At 38.3% G+C, this 21,404-nt stretch overlaps 1 protein-coding gene across 1 annotated transcript in view; it reads left to right on the plus strand.

Moving 5' to 3' along the window:
* Positions 1 to 19,210, plus strand: part of MCTP2 (multiple C2 and transmembrane domain containing 2) — a 248,854-nt gene extending 229,644 nt beyond the window's left edge. Inside the window, exons 20-22 of the mRNA XM_030873171.3 lie at positions 10,216 to 10,325; positions 16,114 to 16,211; positions 18,384 to 19,210. Of these exons, the coding sequence (XP_030729031.2) occupies positions 10,216 to 10,325; positions 16,114 to 16,211; positions 18,384 to 18,452 (277 nt within the window). The 3' untranslated portion in view covers positions 18,453 to 19,210. The remainder of the gene's footprint in view (positions 1 to 10,215; positions 10,326 to 16,113; positions 16,212 to 18,383) is intronic.
* Positions 19,211 to 21,404: the final 2,194 nt, after the last annotated feature.

Consider the following 21,404-nt stretch of genomic DNA (forward strand, 5'->3'; position numbering starts at 1 on the left):
CAACCCTACAGAGTAAGGATTGTTAGTATCCCCATTTTACAGATGAAGAAACTGAAGTACAGAATGATTAAATATGAAGCCCAGATCACATAACGAGTAAGCCATGGATCTTCGGTTTGAACTTCCCCTCCTCACTTTACACTATAATGTCATTATCCTCTGGGGATCTATTCTCTTTCTTTGTGTGTTTTATAAAATAAATAATACTTTATTTTTAATTCATTTTTCTGTTGTGGTATAGTTGATTACAATAGTATATTAGTTTCAGGTGTGCAAGATAGTAAATTTTTATAGATTATATTCCATTTAAAGTTATTATAAAATATTGGGTATACTCCCTGTGTTGTACAATATATTCCTGTAGCTTATTTATTTTATACAGAGTAGTTTGTACCTTTTAAACCCCCACCCCCATCTTGAAACTCCCCACTTCCCTCTCTCTAGGAATCTATTTTCCATCGAGGGAGAAGAACACTAATAAGACAATTAGAATAGCATTGATACTAGGTAGAGGTTAGGTAGGATGCGGGGGGAGGTCCTACATCCCAGGAAGGTTGTAGAAGAGAGAGAGAAACAAAGGAAAGTTCTGAAGAAGCAACAACTTATCAGCATCTCTGAGAATGAGAAGAGCTAGCTGGGCACAGAGTTGATGAATGGGGGCTTCAGTAGGTGGGCACCTTTGTGCAGAGGCTCAAAGCCCAAGACTGTGCTAGATACAGGGAGATGGAGGGGTGTCAGTAGGTCTGTGCCACTGGGGATGGACGTGGCAGAGCCTGGAGATGCGGCTGGTCATGCAGGGCCTTGAGTGGATGGAAATGCAAATGAAAAAAATTGAGTGAGGGAGGTACTGGCAGCAAAGAAGATAAGAGGATGTGGAGTGGGGGCAAGACTGAGGCAAGAAGGCCATGTCCTTTGGTAAAAGTATCTCCATGTTTGAATGTCTGTTAATAGACAAATGTAGCTGTTGTGCAGTTGATAATGGTCAAGGAACTGTGTCTGATGAGAAGAGGTCAGAGCAATTTAAACAGGCCCCCAGCTCTACAGTGCTTTTGACGGCGGCTGTGCCCAACACAGCTGTGGTGGCCACGTCTGAGACGTATTTTCAGCCATGAACAGAGCACTATTCTACCCAGCTGCAACACAGGAAGGCACATGAGGCTCAACTCCTATTAATTCTTTGGCCATTCATTACTACAGTGACCTTAAAGTTCCCACTGGGCATTCAAGTACAACGTCATGTGTAACTCTGTTGGAATTCCATTGTAATTCAGCGCATGAGGACCAGGAAAAACTTTTACCCCAACTTTTGGCAGCTAACAAATAAATAGACTTACGTAAATCTCTCAGAGCAAGGCTTCCCTGCTCCTGACAGCAAAGACCCTGATGATTTTGCATTTACATGGAGTGAACAGTATTTTCTTTTCTCTACATTCTCTAATTACCTTCTTTCATTGTATACAGGTTTCAAATGTATGCATGCATCAGGCTACCATTTGCTTAACATGTGACGTTTATATTATCCCAGGCAGCAGACAGGGTCGGTCAGAATACTGAGGTATCTTGTATGTCCTGTGATAGAGTGGTGGCTCCAACACTTGTGTCCTTGAGTGGTGAGGGAAATCTCCACAGAGGAGGTAATGAAATTAAGGTAGACCTAGGACAGGGGAGTCATCCCTGCAAATGTTCCAGAGTAAGGCTTAGAAGGCACACTCCTAGGAAGAAGAACTTCTTTGAAGTAATATTATGAAATATTAAGCAACGAAGATGAGAAAGCAGGATAAGTGAAGTTTGAATGATGGTGAGCACGTGGGGAATGATAGATTGATGGATCTTATATTTTATCTAAAGTTACATGTTTAAGGGACAGAGAATGAAGGCAGAAAGACCAAGGTGAGGACAGGAGGCCAGTTGTGAGGAGAGAGTTCACAAACTGTGGTGAATACCACGCATGTATGAAGGAAAGCATCATGTGGGTAAATCACGAAAGAATGGTCTACAGGATTTTATGACCCTCGTTTCTGTTTCCATGGGTAGAAGAGTCAGAGGACTTCATTTTTCCATGCCTAGGAAATGAGGAAAATAATGACTTCATTGACACAAAGGTCAACTAGTGGGGCACCCATTTGGGAGAGAAACTCTAGGATGGAGTTTTACCCACCTTACTGGATGTGATCACAGTAATTTCTGGGTTTTGTTTTGAAATTTTGTCAAAGACATTCTTAGGATGTGTTAGTAAACCTGAAGAGTTGAATGAATGAATGGGGATTCCTTGGATTTTTTCATTCATTGAAAGGTTTGAGTCAGGGATTCCCTATTTAGAATTTAGGGAGCTGCCAAGTCAGGAAGTCCGGGGATTTCTATGAAAATATTTAACAAATTGTTTAATTTTGAGATGGAAATCTTTGATTTATCAGAGTTCTTCAATCTTGGGCATTCTATGAAAGACAAGATACTCCATGGTAACTGGAATGATGGTCTAGTAAGTTTTTGAGTGTTAGTCCCAGTATCTTTGAACTAAGTCCTCAGTCTTACAAGCAGGAATATTCAGTGGATTAAATGAGTAAAATGTGCCATCTTACATTTTCTGAAATGTCTACTATACAGACAGTGAGTGTAGGCTCTTGAGCCAACTCTCTGGATTCAGATCCCAGTTCTGCCACTTATACTGGAGTAAGTGATTGGGGCCAATTATTACCTTTTCTGACTCAAGTTCTCATCTGTAGAATGGGCATAATAATAATTCCTACTTCATAACATTCCTGGATGAATTAGTGCCTATAAAGAGTTTAAACCAGTGGATGGCCTTTAGTAATCACATAAAAATATTAACTATTATGAGTATTATTTTGGGTAAATTGCTTTGACCTTCTTCCTCTGTGTCTTAAATTTTTAAAAAACTGTGAAACATTTAAACATTTTACCACTAAAACTGTGGGTTGCCAAGAGAAAAATACATGACTTAACTGACTTGGCTGTTGGGAGGGCTAATCTGACAGTGTGTGTACGAATGTGTCTGGTACATATCTCCACTTTTAGCATCCAACACATAAACACATGTGACACACCATGCACACAAGCAGACGATCATGGAGATCTTTGTAAGGATTGCATTAATTGGGAAAAAAATGACATCTTGTTAAAATTTATGTTTTCTAACATATGAATGTAATATATTCCTTCATCTACTTAGCTCATCGTTAATTTACCTCAGTATTTGAGAGTTTTATGTATAAAAATTTGACACATTTTTGTGAGATATAGTCTGAAGTATTTGATTGGTTTCATGCTATTTTTGTTTGTTTGTTTGTTTGTTTTTGCGTTACGCGGGCCTCTCACTGTTGTGGCCTCTCCCGTTGCGGAGCACAGGCTCCGGACGCGCAGGCTCAGCGGCCATGGCTCACGGGCCCAGCCGCTCCGCGGCATGTGGGATCTTCCCGGACCGGGGCACGAACCCGTGTCCCCTGCATCGGCAGGCGGACTCTCAACCACTGCGCCACCAGGGAAGCCCGGTTTCATGCTATTTTAAAGGGTATCTTTTTTTTCAGATTTCATCTCTACCTGTTTGTTACTGGGATATAAAAGTGAAATTAATATTCCTACATTGACTTTGAATCTATCAACCTTGATAAACTTAATTATCTTAATTTTTATATGAAAATTATTATTCTGGTTGTTGTATTACATAAACATATCATCTAGGAATATTTTTTTTCTTTCTTATTTTTCAGTCCTTATACATTTTACTTTGTTTTCTTGCTTTATTGTACTGGCCAGTAGCTCCAGTACAGCGTTGAACAGAATTGGTGTTGGTGAACATTCCGTTCTCATACACGATCTCAGAGAGAAAGCTTTCAACATTTTACCCTTAATGTTGTTTTCTGTAGGTTTTTGTAAAGGTGCTTTATTAGCTTAAGGAATTTCCCTTTTATTCCTAGTTTGCTGAGAGTTTTTATTGTGAATGTAGGTTGAGTTTTGTCAAACATTTTTCTGCATTCATTGAGATAACCTTATGGTTGTTTTTGTTTTCTCCTATTTTTGTTAATGTGGTATATTATTATGATTGATTTTCAAATATTAAACCAATCTTACATTTCTGGAATAAACTCAGCTTCATCATGCTATCCAATCTCTTTATGTATGCTGGGATTTTATTTACAATTTTTTTGCCTAGGATTTTTGCAGCTGTGACCATCAGTGAGATTTGATATATAGTTTTCTGTTCTTGAAAATTCTTTATGGTGTGAAGGTTATTCTAGACTCATACAATAGGTGGGCAGTGTTCACTCTTTACCATTATCTGGAAGAGTCTGTGTAAGCCTGTTGTAATTACTTCCTTTAAGATTTTATATAATTTTCTAGTGAAGTATCTGGGCCTGGAGTTTTCTTTCAGGGAAGATTTTAATTAAATATTCAGTTTCTGTAGTATATCTAGAGATCTGTTCAGCTATTCTATTTCTTCTCATATCTGTTTCTGTAAGTTGTCATTTTCTAAGAGTTTTTCCATTTCATTTAAATTTTCTACTTTTTGACATGAAGTTGTTTATAAAATCCTCTTACTATCTTTGATGACAGTAGAATCTGTAGCATTGTTCACTTTTTTATGCTCAAAATTGTGTTTTCCCTTCTTTCTTCTTGACAGTCACTTATCAATCGTTAGTCTTTAGCAAGAACCATCATTTGCCTTTGTTAATCTTCCCTGTTGCCTGTTTTCTTTTCCGTTAATTACTACTTTTATTTTTATTACTTTTTTCCTTCTACTTTCTTTCAGATTAATTTATTATTCTTATTTTAACTCTTTAAGATGAATAACTAGATCATTTATTTTCAATCTTTCTGTTTTCCTAACGTAAGCATTTAAAGCGCTACAGTTTCCTAAATGCTTAACTCCATGCCAAACATTTAGGCACTGATACTCATTATCAATTCACATTTAGTAAAAACTTTTTTCTAATTTCTATTTTTATTTCTTCCTTGCCAAGAAGTATATTGCTTAATTTCTAACAAATGGCCAACTTTTATAAATTTTTGAAAAGAAGGTTATTGAGTGTATTATTTTATATACATTTATTGATTAATTTGTTGATGGTGTTCAAATCTTTTATACTCATACTGGTCTTTATTTTTGGTTCTTCTTGTATTAATTAAAGATGTGTGTTAAAACCTTCCATTGGGGTCATGGATTTGTCTACTCTTTGTAGTTTGATCAGGTTTTGCTTTCTATATTCTGAAGTTATGTTATTTGGTTTGTACATGTTAAAACTGTTGTATTTTCCTGTTTAATTGGATCATTAATCAATAGAAAGTGACCGATTTTAAAAATTGGCCTTAATGTCTTGTTTAACTAATGATGTGGCTATACCGTCTTCCTTTTAGTGCTTTCTTCATAATACAAGTTTTCTATCACTTTCTTTCAACCTGTTTATGTTTTAGATATCTCTCTTGTTTCTGAGAGTCACTGTTTTTTACTTGCAGCATGTAGTGCATGCAAATTTAATGTGGTTACTGATATACTTAGATTTAAATCTGTGGTTTTTATTGTGTCTTTTTTACCCTTGCTCTGTTATTTGGGTTTTTTTCATTATTTTCTGTAATTTTCTTCTATTTTCCTCTATATATAAGCACCCTTTTGCCATTTTGTTGCTGTTGTTGTTGTTACCCTAGAGTTTACAGCATGGCTTATTACCACAGTCTAATATTAATTGTTACTATTATCATCTTCCCAGTCAATTCAGTCAATTAATCTATGTTCCATGTCTCTTCTCTTTGACATCTTCTATCTTTTTGCTCTTTGTGATGCCTTCTAAGTACTTTCTTTGGACTATCTTGCACAACCTTATTTCCTCTGATATTTAAAATCCAGTTTAATCCATGCATGGGGGTCTTAACTTTTTGTTTATTTGTTTGTTTGTTTGTTTGCAGTTCGCGGGCCTCTCACTGCTGTGGCCTCTCCCGTTGCGGAGCACAGGCTCCGGACGCGCAGGCTCAGCGGCCATGGCTCACAGGCCCAGCCGCTCCGCGGCATGTGGGATCTTCCCGGACCAGGGCATGAACTGGTGTCTGCTGCATTGGCAGGTGGACTCTCAACCACTGTGCCACCAGGGAAGCCCTGGGGGTCTTAACTTTAATCACTGCATATCTTTTTAAAGTTCTCCTTGCTTTGTTTTCAAATCTTCTTGGTCATTTTCATCATCTCTTCCTTGACTATATTTTTAAGCCTCTGTTTTTTGACTTTTAAATTATTAAACATTATTATTTAACACACTGTGTTTGCTTTCCGTATTTGAAGACTTTTGTTTGGGATTTTGCTGTTACTTCTGCTGGCTCTTACTCTTGATGCTGTGTGTTCTTTTATATTTTGCAGTTTTAATTATGAACTCATATTCCTTGGATTTGTGTGTGTGTGAGGCATACTCAGATATCTGAGTTGATAGTGCATTTCCTTAGAGAGGATTATTGCTCGAGTCACTTTGGGGTGACTCAACCTGGGATCTCTTTTTTTAATTAAATTTTTTGCTGAGGCTTTTCAGAGTATACTGGTAGCATAAACTCAGATGATAAATCCTGGCACTAGCATTGTGACACACAATAGAGTTCTTTGCATCCATTTATATATGGTGGATTTGTCCCTCCCTTCCTTTCTTCCTTTTTTGTCTCTGTCTTTCTGTCTGTCTCTCTCAATTCATCCTTACCCTGAAAATGTAAATTTTATGCAGTGTTCTTCTACTTGAATCTTCCTTTGTGGAGGCCCTAGGCTTTATCTTCTGCCCCCCATGCAGGTAACAGATGCAGGAGTTCAAAATTTCAATATTTGGCAGAAATTATTAGAGTGAAATTGACTTTGGAAGTTGGTAATCTCCAGAATTCTTGCAATATATTTTATACTCTGATGTTTTCTTATTTTTATGTCAGCCTAATGGTGGCCTTCTCTTTTTTTTCAAGGTATTAAAAATTATTTAGCTATTATTTAACTTTTTTTAAAGGCAGGTTTGCTATTTTTAGAAAAGGAGCCATAATGTATATTTCTTTATAAAAAGTAGTTCCATGCATTTTCCATAGTTTTTATTATCTTCAAAATGCTACCTGATATAATTAGCTTTTTTCATATTTATGTCACTTTTGTGCAATAACAACAAGAAAAATGAGGCTAAGTAACACTTACTGAATAATTACTATGTGCCAGATATTGTTTTTAAGGGGTTTACATTTATTAATTCATTGAATCCCCTCAGCATCTCTATAAAATAGAAAGTCATTATTCCCACTTTACAGATGGGAAAATTAAAGCACAGAGAAGTAGAGTACATTGCTTAGGCTCACCTAATGGAAAAGAGATGGGTTCATTGCTACCTACCTGTGAATTGGCATCCAGGATCTGACACTTACTATGTCGCTGCTTTAAAAAGCAACAACAACAACAAAAACAGAAATAGGGCACACAGATTGGTATTTGTTTTTACTTGTTTATTTCAGTTTTAATTTATTGATTTTATATTTTTATTTATTTTGATTATGTGATATACATCCATTATAAAAGTAATCAAACAGAAAGCTTCCCATTATTCTCTGTAGCTCCATCTTCCCTCTTTCTTTCCCTCTCCCCCCATCATATTGAGCTATCATTCACAGTTTGGAGTATATCCTCCAGAGGTTTTCTCAGTATGTGTGTGTGTGTGTGTATATATATACATACTTACATATTTCTGAAACTTAGGTTTTCACTGTATCTAGCTTTGAGCCTCTGTGTTGAGGGCAAAGGTGTTTGTGTGGGTGTTCTTTTCATATTCTCATTGTTTTTTAAAGCTGTATTGTATTGCAGAATGTAAATCTATTTAGTTTTTCCTCTTTATTTAGATAAGTTTAGATATTTATTTTATTTAGATATTATCTTATTGATGATACTGAAGCTATTTTCTTTTTTAACTACTGCAAACCATACTGCATCACACATTCATGTACTATCCCTGTGTCCTTGTGCAAAGATATTTGCAGGTTAAATTTCTTGCCCTGGCATAACAGGGGCAATTGTGGCATCCATAACATTTTCTCAAATATTGTGAGGTTGCCTACTAAAAAGTTCTACTACAAATTCTTCTGTGGAAGAGAATAGTCAGGAAGGGACCTACAAATATGTAGACATTTAAAATAACATAGAAAGCAATATGATAAAGGAGTGGGGGAAATATTGATTATTCAAATTCTTGATGTCAAGTCACTTGACTAGGGGAAGTCTTTTACAAGAAATACCAAATCTAAAAATCAACAGGGAAAAAATTGATGAATTTAGTCATGTAAAATACATAATTTTTATCTTTAAAAAATTATAAACAAGATTTTTTTAAAAGACAAGAAAGCAACAAACTGGGAAAATGTTTGCAACAATATGACAAAGGACCGATTTCTTTAGTATCCAAAGAGATTTTATTTGAAGAAAACATCAAGGGGGGTGGGGATAGACAAATAGTAACGTCTTTCCTTTTTTTTTTTTTTGAGTTTTTACAAGTGTGCTAGAAGCAGAGCTAACTTTTTTTTTTTTGGGAAACAAAACAAGATAAAAATTTAATATGAAAACTAAGCTAACCATCTTTCACGTGTTACCAGAGCTATTGTAAATGCAAGTACCTGTTAAATTCTAGCAAAACTCTATGCTATAGGTATTATTATTATTCCCATTCTTTAGAGAATAAATTATTGTTCAGACTGATTGAAACACTTTCCTCTAGTCACTCAACTTTTAGAGGTAGAGCTTGAACTCAAACCCATGTCAGTTTGCTTATAAAATCAATTTTCTTAAGCACTTCCCTAAATAGTTGCCTCTGGCAAGAAAATAAGCTAGATATCACTAAGAAACACATTAAAATGACCAACAGTCATATTAAAATGCATTCACCTTTGCTTATATTTTAAAGAAGTGAGACATTAAATACACACACATGTGTACATAATATTGTATCTCTCCATAGGCAAAGATTTAAAATATTAATAACAATTTTTAACAAGAGAGTGAGGTATAACTGGATTGCTCTTATATTTTTAAATTTGTTATTGAAGTATAGTTAATTTACAGTGTTGTGTATGTATGTGTGTGTGTGTGTGTGTGTGTATATATATATATATTCTTTTTCAGATTCTTTTCCATTATAGGTTATTATAAGATACTGAGTATAGTTCCCTGTGTTATAGAGTAGGTCCTTGTTGTTGAACTATTTTATATATAGTAGTGTGTATATGTTAACACCAAACTCCTAATTTCAGGCTTGATTTGCTCATCTGTAAAAGGGGGATAATCCTTACTTGTGAGCATTACAATCTAAATATATAAAAAAAAAATCTTAGGACAGTGGCACATATTAAATGCCCAATAACTATTATAAGCTGCTCTTCCCAAATCCCCTAACACCCACCCCACCAAAGAAACAGACAACAGAAATAAATCTTTCATCTCAGTAAAGATGAAGGCCCAGAAGAAGAAATGCCCCAGACACTCATGAGCTCTCATCAGGGCACTGGATTTAATGATCACTTTCTAGGATTGTGCAAGGATTTCCATAGTATATTCAGTTCTACATCCCATATTCTAGATCTCAAGTCAAAGCAGGCAATAGATAGAACAAAAGGAGCCAAGGGCCTTGTGAAAATAATGTACGGCAACATTCCCTACATTGTCTATGGGTTGGTGGTGTAATGGTTTATAGCCAGATGCTCCCCAGCCCATTTCAGGGCATTATGAACCTTCTGGAGTCAGTGAGTCTGGAAATTCTAAATATAAGTTATTAGAAAAATGCAAAAGCACTGTACTAATATCCTCCCTTTTCTCAATATTTACTGGCAACCATGTGTTAATTGAGAGAGAAATATTGACTTTGAAGTGACCTGACTCACCTTTCGTTTTGAAGCTCTGCATGCACGGAGCCACATAACAGTATTGCAGTGTTTAATCACTTTGGAGAGCCAAAGTCTCTTCAGTACTGTCGGTTCCAGGAAGGCAAAGTCACCAAGATTCTGACAAGCCGAATGGCAGTTGGTCTTGTGACTTTCTCCTCAAGAATGTTTTTCTACTGCCCAATCAGTTTGGCAGATTTTATCTCCAAGTTTTGAGAAGAAACATTTCCAATAGACCTTTCTCATGTGTATAAACTAAGAAGTAAACATGGCAAAATGAATCTACAGCTGTTCTTGAGCCTCAGAGAAAATGACATGTATGTGGTTTGTCTACAGCACGTTTAACTGGACGGTCCCATTCCTTTCCTTCCTGGCCTGTTTGATACTGGCAGTCGCCACCATCACTTTGTATTTCATTCCACTGCGGTACATCATTTTAATCTGGGGTAAGTTTGGCACGGTCCTTTTGCTAGCAATCAATTCCAGGTAAGAACCAATAACTCATTTTTAAAGTGTGGCTATAAACTTTAAATGTGCTCTTGTTGGCAATTAAACATGAGATTAAGAAAAGTATTGGGGGAACAAAAACTTCCAGGACCTCCCTGAAAAGGCCAGTTACATGAACGATTAGCATAGATATTTATAGGCCGCTTGCATAATTGCAATCAAATAAAAATGTGATTGTGCATGCTATTTCCCTTTGGGCTTTCAGAGTCATAAATACTCTTGAATAATATACTGCTGTGGCCCAGTAACTTTCAGGAAACACTGTTATTCAGAGTGAGCAAACACCTGCATCTTGCCCTTTATATTATGTAAAAGTAGATCTAGCCACTGCTAGCCTGCTCCTTACACTTTATCTCCCCTGGTAGGAAAAAAATAACCTAACCCAATACTTAAATCCAGAAGCAGTGAGGTGAAAGGGAGGGACCCTCAGTGACTACCTAACCAGTGCCTGAAAGGAAAGAAAAAGCTATTATTTACCAGGGGAAATGGTGAGCCTATATAAAGTTTAGCTGCTTTTAAAAAAAGTAGAAACAAAAACAGCAAACTGGAAATAAATGTCAGGACTTGATTTCCTACTCAAGCTAGCAATTGGAAAAATTACAAGCAACTTCGTGAATATTTGTGTCTGTTGCTGGGTGGGCGTTGGGTTGATATAAGGAGAGTGCATTGCAGTTAGTTAATTGGAGAAGCAATCAACACTTTTCTGGAAGAATCTATCAGTTTTCGTTTTCCATTGCTCAGCTCCTGTGACCACTGCTCAGTTCTTAACCGTAGTTACTTCTAGGGATCTTCAGATGTTAAGAGAGGTTCAGAGAAGTTCCAAATGTAGGTGACTGTGTTGAGATGCATTCATCTGTAAGCAAAAGCTGAAAGCCTGCAAATGCCAGGGTGAGGGGGAGCTATAATATTTCTAAAACCATTAAATGTAGACCATTTCCAAAGAGAACCCAGGCAGAATCCTGCTGATGAGAAAGGCCAAACTAGACATTCAGAAATGGGAAAAGTCATGGGAAAAATGGAATAACTCATAACATTTCAGAAATAGAATGATTTTGAGAGAGCATAATCCATTCATAATCCATTCTGTATTTTATCCAGGAGGTGAAAATCCTATTACATAAAGTCTGTCTCCTTTGTAACAAGCCCTAGAAAAGGAAAAGATATTCTAACTCCCTCTTCAGGGGTCCATTTTAATACTTCATGACTCTTACTCTTGGAGAAAGTCGTCTCATATCCATGCTTAGTTTTTGTTTGTTTTTCTGTTGTGTTTTTCAGTTTCAGCACATTGGCCCATATTTGACCTTTAGGAAGGAGAGCATGGAGCTTTTCAGGGGCCCATTGATTAAGAAGGAATACATATTTTATAAAAGCATTTCCCTGAATACTCATATACTGAATGTTATCTGTATAGATTGAATCATCTCATTCTTTCTTGTTTTTCGTTAAGTGTTAGTTTCTCAATCCATTTGCTGATCACATTTAAAACACAGATCTTAAAACTGTTGTCGAACCCTAACAAGAACTTGATCCAGAATTATAAGCATTTGGCCAGTGTTTTGCTCTTTTTAAAAAGTTGGTGTGAGTTGACGGTCAGCTTGTTAAACACTGTTGCACATGATTTCTTCATCCTTCTGGTATATACTTGATTTGCTTTTCTGCATCTCTCCCTCCAGAAAGAAGACTATACTATGTTTCTTCCTTAGATTGTCAGTATTGGGATTCCAATCCATCTTTCAATTTACCCCACATCCCTTTGACTTCTCCTCTTATCCTCCAAGTTCTTGGCAGCTTTTCAACACCAACTTTTTGCATCTACTTAATGAGACATTGTTCTATTTATTGTTCAACTTACGGATGAAATTATGAAATAGCATGGAGTTTAAGATGCTCTCCTGGATGAAAATAACCCTTTGATCTTTATGTTCTGTGTCTCATTCTTTAGTTTTAGACAGAGGTTTATAGTTTATTGATGAGCTTACCATAGATAAGCCTTGACTTATCACATGACCTGTTGCCTCTTCTCATCATGTAAAACCTGCCATACCATCATGGAATATATTCTGCCATTCTGTTAGGACTTATTCTTTTCCAAGACAAGTTAGTTATTAGCTAGCACAGATCCAGGACTTTCCTTTGCACATCTCTTACATGATCGTATTCTTGGCAGAGAATTTATCATGTAGAAGAAGACAACTTTGTACGTCTTAAATTTCTAATTTTCCTTTTAACCATATTAAGCATCAAAAGACTATTTCTTATCCTAAGTTACTCATTTTCATTGAGTCCTGAAGTGGTGGATAAGATCCTTAAATTTTTGTGTGTGATGTTTTTTAACCTTTTGGAGCAAAATTTTTTAACTCTGTGTTCTGTATTTCCCTATTCTTTACATCCAAATAACATTTTTGTATAAGTATTTATTAAGTAGCATAATTATTTAACATAAGTCTATGAAAGCAGCCTAATTTCATGATGGCTGTGGGGAATATTCCTTGACTCACCAACTTTATTGTAAGGTTTTAAATGGTGAGATATTTTCTTTCCTCTTTAACCGTATAATTCCTAGTGCAGCTACATGTAGGTAATAGATCTTTAGTGGGTACTTGGCAAATATTTTATAAGTGGATGAGTCTGCAAGTTTAATACCTGTGATCTACATAGATGGCATTTTTTGAGCTCACCACCTCTCTTATTTGGCAATGTAATTATGAAAATTAAGTTAGAAGTGGTTTAAGAGGGATGTCTGGAATTTTCTCTAGAAAACTGTATCTACTGAATCTTGGTCATTTGTTTGTTGTATGTGTTTCTAGAAGGCAAGGCACCTTTGAGGATTAGATCCCATGGAGGTTTTCTGTACCTTTTGAGAGGTTTCCATATTCCTTCCATTCTGTTCTTCATCATAGATGCTCTAATTATACTTTTTCAGTTCTGATCTTAGCCACTTCTGATTTCCCAGGTAGATTACAAACTCTCCAAGCCAGATTTTGAGCTGCTTGAAAGAAACTGTGACTATTTAACTTTGTACCTCCATTTGGTAGTGCAATATATATCACATGGAAGACACTTAGTGTTTGATACAGGAGCAAGCAGGGACCCTCTGCCCCATCTCGCCCATCCCCACCAGTATTTTGCAGTTAGGGCTACATGCCAGTCACTCATAAAATGTTCTAATTCAGTTTCAAGTGTCTATTCCCTAGTGACCATACGTGCAAAGCAGCCATGCGATTTTTCCTCTCTCTTTCTCCGAGTGATTTATTTTTTTAACCAGAGGGCTCATTCCAATCCACTGATCTATTCAATCTATCATCATTAAATTATAGTGTCTTTCCCAAATGTTAATCCCTTGGTATTTAAATCCCACTTTCTTTCTTTGGCTAAAAAAAAAACATAAAAATTTACGGCAGATATGCTCTATCTGTATTGTTTAGGTGAAAAAATCTAAAGGTACATCTAGCATGCTACTGGAGAAACCCACAACTTCCAAATTTGGTATGTAGTCACATACCTGCCAGTATAAAGACTTTTCCATCACCGCCTGCTTTGTTTTCTTGGGTTATTGACATCTACAGTAATGATGGTAGCCCCCTTCATTGTGGTGGAATTTCAGATTATAGAATCCTCTTGCCTTTGTTGTCCAATGTGATTCTCCCTTCAACCCAAGGAACTATATAATATAGGTCTTTATTATTCAAATTTTAATATAAGAAATCTAAGGTTCAGGGAGGTTAAGTAATTTGTCTGAAACTACAGCTAATAGTACATGGTGAGGCCAGAACTGGAACCCAGCTATTCTTGTTCCCAAACCCTTGTTCCTTGCCCAGTTGCCCTTTAAAGATGACCACAGGCTCTATGATCCCCTCTTGACACTTGGTTTTACACTGTAGATAATATGGTGGAATTACTGACATTTGAGCCTGTGACATCTTAAAAAAAACAAGATGTGCTTTTGAAGCACACAATCTGAGTTCCTTATAATTTTTATTCTAACAAAGTTTTTCAAACATAGACTGTCGGAGTGCTTTGTGGACTTCTTCCGCCCTTATTGGTGCGTTTGAGCTACTGGGCAGGTTTATAATCTACTCAGTGACTAAGAATGCAGTGTTTTGATCGGCTGTGATATTATCCCTTCCTGGCTGTTCATTGTAAAGACTCCAGATGCGCACACTATATATAATTAACAATAGAAGATATATCTTTCCTCAATACGTCTTTGTCTCCCTTCATCATTTTGCCTTGTCTGTTTTCTTTTGCCAGAAAGCCCATGCTACAATTAAATGTCTTTAGAATAACACAGTGGAGAGTATTTTAAAGGAACACTGGGGGAAATTTTAGCTAGAAACATGAAGCTGCCTGTGGAGGTAGAGGGAAGAAAGGCATAGAGTGGCTTTGACTTGAGAAAAAGTGGGCTATTTGCAGGAAGTCTTCCCCAGCCCAGTCAACAAGCACCCTTGACTTATGAACATGGCCAGGTCCCATTTGCCAAGCAGATGTGAACCCGACCCTCTCTAAAGAAACTACCAGGAGTTTGGCATTGTGTCAGGTGTAATGGCATGCCGAAAGTCCAGTTCTTAGATGAAGGCAAAATAATATTTAATGAGAGAAGAAAAACATCAAACCTCTACTGTGTTGTAGACTATTGAACAGGTAAATGTTACCTTGCCTTCAGAGTAAGAGCCAGTCAGGGTACCACCAACGTGAACATTCAGCATCACGGAGATTGACAAGGACTTCAGATATGGTCCTTAATAAACAAGCACTCTGTGGGCAAACTTCAGAAGGCCACCTTCTGCTTCTAAGACTCGGCACAAAGGGTTGACATTTAGTGAAAAGACCACGTTTATAAACTCTGGCTACAGGCACACACACCTCCAAGAAGCTCCTAGGAGCAGAGTAGGAGACAAAAGCTGGTGGAGGGGCGCCTCCCTCTGAAGAGGGAACCGTGGGCAGAGCTTGTCCTGGACGTGCCCACGTGCCCAAGGTGCCGCCACCAAGGACAAGTTAAACGTCACACCCCCTTCTAATTACCGTTGTCCTAAATCAGCACCGACTTCATGGCCTAGCCAAACCCTCGCACCAGTGCCACGGTCCATAAATTAAGCTAGCAACCACAGTAAGATAATTTTCCAATAATAACTTTTCACAGTTTCCTGCAGCATCAAAGTAAAATCAACATGTCAAGTTCTGTTCTGCAGTGAGAGAAGAGAAACCTGTGAAAATGAGTTGGACGGGGGGGCGGGAGATAGATTTCTTGTGGGTTCTTTTTAACAACAGAAAAACAACTCCCACCCTCCACCTCCCGCTGCTAGGTTTGGTCCAGAGCTCCCAAGCAGAGACTTGTTTGGGCTAGTGAAGGCCTTTTCCCATCTGGGACATTCATTTTCCTAGCAGAGGAGGCTGTTAATCAGTGTCGTCCAAAAAACCAGTGAGCTCCACAGTTTTAGTGTGTGTTTCTGCCGCCCTGCTGATGGAATTGTAATGGGATTTTCACAGCTGAAGAAGGCAAAGCCCATCTCCAATGATCCCCCTTTCCTTCCTCCAAGAAGAGACATTTGTGAATGATTCCACATGACAGCAACGTGTGCATGACTTGAGGTCCAGTAATTGTTTTCACACTAATTTTTACTTGTGATTGCTTCCCCTCTCCCAGTCAGGTGAGTTTTTAAAGATAGATAGATGGATAGAGAGACATCAGCAGACAGACAGAGATCTCCTGATATTTCTGTTTTTCAGGCATAAATAAATTTACTAAGAAGTTTCGAAATCCCTACGCCATCGACAATAATGAGCTACTAGACTTCCTCTCCAGAGTACCGTCTGATGTTCAAAAGGTATGTAATGAACGCTCACCCCCAACAGGGGCCCCGACCCTGAAGTCTGGCCTGCCTCAGAGCCAGAGGAGCACAGGGCTGTGCTTGTGTGAGTCATTGAGATAACGAATCAGAAAATCCTTAAAGAGGCCAGCCTTGCAAAGAGGTGGCAAGAAAACCTTTGTCCAGAAGCATGAGATGATTGGGGAAAATTATCCTGAAAAAGAGCTACTTAAGAATGATCTGGAACTCACACTGTGAGGCTGTAGTGCAGTGAGGTTTGTCCCTTTTCTGATCGTTTGCCTTCCCAAAGAGGATAAGATGGGCTCAGCGAGTAGGAGAACGTGAGATCCAGAGCTGGGGGAGGCCTGCTTATTTTCCTCCTCTTCCGGATGGCAGGCATTCTACGGGAAGTAGGGGGCAAGAGGATTACTCTTTTGATTCTTCTTTGCCCCGATTATCTCCTAGGCCACCCTCCTATCCCTTTCCCTTTGAAGACTTAAAGATGCTGAGGGCAAAGCCCCCACTTACTCTAATACACATAGAGGCAGAGACAGCATGCAATAATTTGAGATCAGTCAGAAGTATTATTCACAGGTAATGGTCACTTAGTCCAGTAGTGTCCCTTTTCTTTGGATACACAGAGGTTAACCAAGGCAACAATACTGGAAAGTCCATAGAGCAGCCTAATTCAGGCCCCTGCAGATCAGGCTGCTATAAATCCAGAGGCGGGAGGACAGGCAAAGACCTCTCTAATGGAGAAGAGAAATCATAGAATAGGTAGATGGGGAGACCGTGGCATGAAATGCCATCATGACGATCAAAGACACAATCTTTTATTGTCTGAGAGAATCCCAAATCAAGTATCAATTTCTGGGCCACTGTACCATAATTCATTTCCCAGCAGCTCCGGGTGGATTGCGGAGACGTAAGGCTGAAAGGCCCCAGAGAGTTTCTTTCCTCTTCCAACTTCTAGAGATTAAAATAGATCTTGTGATGCTTTATCTTTTAACCTTCATTTAATGTTATAATTATCTATTAAAATGCATTCTATAAATATGAATTTCCTTGCTAACATTGCATTGCATGATTGTAAAATAGTAACTTGGCCCCTGTTTGTTTGGCCTTGAAGATTGGCAGGCGTGTCATCCCCTAGGGGACCTTCACAAGACACTCTAAAGAAAGCATGCTTTTTTCACATATCTGCTTTCCACCAAGTGTAGCTCAGTTTATGTGATGGGGTAGGATGTCCTTGGGGAGTTTGGCACAAATACTCAAAATAGTGAGCACATGTGGTCTGTAATACAATACTTTAAATAAAGCCATTCCACCATCAGCCTATCAAAGCCCACACACCAAAGCAATACGACTGCAACATACCATCACTTGAGTCACAATATGAGTTTGTGCCTGCATCCTTGAAGAATGGAAATTCCCATCAAGCCCCCACTAAGGATTATCTGTGCACAGTTTGGGCACCAGCCCTGAGCTAGGTCATCCAGTTGGAGTTGGCGTGAATACAGAGGGATACAACAAAACAGCATTTGAGGAAGATGTACAGTAAGCTAGCAAGATCTCCGTGTATCTCCAAGAGCACTTGCTAATAACACAGTAGACAGTTTGCCACTGGGGACTCCCCACGTGCTTATATTTGTCACAGATGTTTTAGCCATTACACTGTAAATGAAATTCATTTATAAGAGAAATCTTTATTAGTCTGGGGCCAGCGTTAATTTCAACATCTCTCCCCCCTCTGGCAAAAGAAATGTATGTAATTGGCAGAGATTTTTTTCCCCAAGATTTTAGATATTTCTAAATGAATAATTCTTAGTAAGTTGCTGTATCATATACTAAGATAAACGTTCCCAAGAGGCTGTTATTAAGCTCTTTTCTGGTTGAACACGGGCATACACAGAACTAAAACCATCTAGCAGTGCCGAGAGCAGGTAGAAACCCAGAAACCCATGCATCTCATTAGAAAAATCTGCTTTTAATATTTTGGTTTCAAGAAATGATGCATGACTCTTCAAATCCTTCCTGCAATTAATCCCTCCATGTTCCTGTGTTTAGAAAATGATTCATTACCTTTGAACCTTCCTTCCTTTGCCTTGGTGTGTCCTCGGGGAGCCATTAGCACACTGTGGTGAGCTAGGGTTACCTAACTGCCAGTGTCACGTCTGTCTGTTTTCACAGGTGCAGTATGCAGAGTTGAAGCCCGGCAGCAGCCAGAGCCCCCTTCGGAAGAAGCGCAGCGCACTCTAGGACACACACCGACCTTGGACGCCAGCACCCGATTCCGTGTTGGGCTGATTAGACCAATATCCTCTCTCGTTCAGTGGTATCCGTGGTGTCAGTCTGAAATGCGTGCTGTGTGGAGCCCTGTCTGTATCCTCCCCCTTCTTCGTGGCACAGATGCACGCACATGTGTGTGCATCCATGTGCAGGGGTGTCCTGGTTGCATCTTGAGTCAGCCCAGCAAAAGGGAACAACCCAGAGATGGTAAAAGACTAACATCCCTTCTCAAGTAGGAGATAAAGCAAGGCTTCCATGGGTCTGAGCACCCTCCTTGAGAACAGCCAGGAGGCCACTTGGATTCGAGCATGACTTTGAACTCGTTTTCACACATCCAACAGATTCTCATTAAGATTCAGTTATTTTCACTCCCCACCCCTACACTCCTTTCAGATGATTGTTCATGAGTCCGTTTTCTTCTCTGAGTTAACAAGTCCTTGATAGATAGTCACCGTCCACCCAAATAATATATATTATAAATAGATTTTTTAAAATAATTACCAGGATTAGCCCAATTCTTTAGGGATCTTTCAGCTTTAATTACCAAAGACCTATATGTAAAATTTCAGTAAGCTGCTTGGTGCTGGATGCCAACCTGCATCATGGTCCGTTGCTGGCAATGGATGTCCCAGGAAGGCCCCAAGGGATCATTCACCCCAAACCTGAAGGTTTCCTGAAAGTATGTGGTTGCCTCAAATAGCCATTTCTTCTGACTTGACTTTTTGCTTATCTCCCAAGTAAAATCTCAATATTATAGCTTGAGAAAGAGGGGGAGGGGAATGAATGAATGAATTCTGAGAAGTGTTTTGAAAGATAAAGGCTGAGCAGCAAGGGACCAATGTACGAGGCTGCTTATCTGATTGTCATACTCCCTTCATTTGCCTGCGTTTTTAAGAAAGTGAAAATGCTGTAGCAATCCAAATGGATCTTTTGTTCCTGAGCAAAATAGGCTACACATAATAAAAATATATCTCAGAACCCCATTCCCAGAAAAGTACCCCCCCAAAGTCTTTTTGAGTATATCAGCCTTCATCGTTTCACTGTAACCCCCTCCAAGTAAAAATCCCAATTTTTATGCATATATAAAATGTATACAAATACCTTTCTGTTCAAATAATGTTTAAGTTGTAAAGACTGTATTTTGTTGACACGTACTTTGTATGTGCAGATTTATATATATATAATATATATATATGTATTGTAAAGAAAAGTTGAGGTAAAAAGATCTAATAGTGAGTTTTACTGTTTTGTTTTTTTTTCCTCTCTCTCTCTCTGGGTTGTAATTTAATAATCTTCAAACAAAATGTTTATGAAAAATGCCAAAGATTCTAAACCTTATCATCCTGTGTCTGTTTTTCTTCATATTCTATCTTCCTGGGTTGCTTTCTGGCTGAGCCAGATTTCTGCATGATTTGATTTACTTCAAGTTAATGAAGCTGGCTGAAAAAGAACCTTGCAGAAATTATAAAAGCTCCAGTAAATCTCTGAGTTGTACATACAATAGATACCCAAGAACCTCTTTTGTTAAACCAGTTAATCTTCTGTGTAAACAATGCCTCATTGTCTCACTCCCAACTACCATCTAGTTTATCATAGTCTGTCATTTTGTAAGGACCTAAGTCAGACATTTTTAAACAGACACGTGAGATCTGATCAGTCATTTGAATGAAAACTTTCAGCAGCAAAATAACCCCTTATTTATTTAAAAGTGGAACCAATACTTTATTGTTATTCTCTTGCAATAGAATTTCAAAATGAAATAATTCGCCTGAAAAGAAGGCATCATTAGTTAGACTTATCTCTTCTGTAGTCCGACTGGAATTTTCAGCATTAAGTTTAGGACACAAACAGTAGCTGGGATGCAAGAGCAAGGACAGAATGAACCTTTAACAAACTGTATGGAAAGCAGTTGTTAATTAAGTAGGCATGGGATGTTAAAAATGAATGCTATCTGCAAGTGCAATGTTAAGATTCATACAAGTAGTCAAACTCGTATGAAAGATTTGGGGATGCTTTAGATAAAATTTATGGATTATGATTTCACAGTGTGATGATTAAAGATAATTTAGTAGGAATGTTGAAGTCTGGCCAAGCTCTCCTGGTTCTTCCAGTCCTGCTTGGTGTCTTACAGGCATCTCTTCCTCAGCAGTTCGGAAATTCAGCATTACCTTTCCCTCCATGTGTGCAGGACCCCTAACCCCACAGTCTCCTTCTAGCTTTGTTATTCCTTATTGGCACAGGCATCTCATGGGCTGGGAGGCCCTTGGCATCCCTTTTTTCATTCCTCGTGCTTTTATCACCATCTCCCAACCCATAAAATCTGGTAGATCAGTGTTGACACATTATCTTGTCCGTTTATGTTTTGTACATTTCCATTCGCGACCACCCAAGCCACCGCCCAAGCTGAGGCCTCTGTAACCTCTCACAAGTCAAGGTAATGGTGCCAATTACATTATGCCAGGTCAATATTCATTCGGATTATTCTTTTCCCTGTAAATACTTTCTCCCCAGTTTCTATCCAAATTAATTCTAACCTCCTTCAGAGCTTTCAGAAGTCTCCTACCCACACTGGTTTTCTTAGTTCCTTGGCTGGATTAGAGTCCACCTTTCTCTTTTGCACCCCGACATCTTAGATATCTTTCTGGCATCTGCCGTATTCTGCCATCGCTCATAATTACCAGAGGCCTTGACTCCCACTTCCCTCCACTGGATAGCCCATCCTATCTGGCATCTAGTAGTCACTCAGAAAATATATGATTAACTGACCAGGTCATAGAAAACATTTCTTTCTCTGCCCTTTCATGTGTGATTCTCAGAACAGAGGCCTGAGCTGGATAAATTAGTGTGCTCAATCCCAGGAAATAATTTCTTGCATTAAGTGCACACCTCATACTATGTGATATTATTTATAAGCTCTGGCCA

The sequence above is a fragment of the Globicephala melas genome, chromosome 2 (genome assembly GCF_963455315.2).
Source record: "Globicephala melas chromosome 2, mGloMel1.2, whole genome shotgun sequence".
Lineage (NCBI taxonomy): Eukaryota > Metazoa > Chordata > Mammalia > Artiodactyla > Delphinidae > Globicephala > Globicephala melas.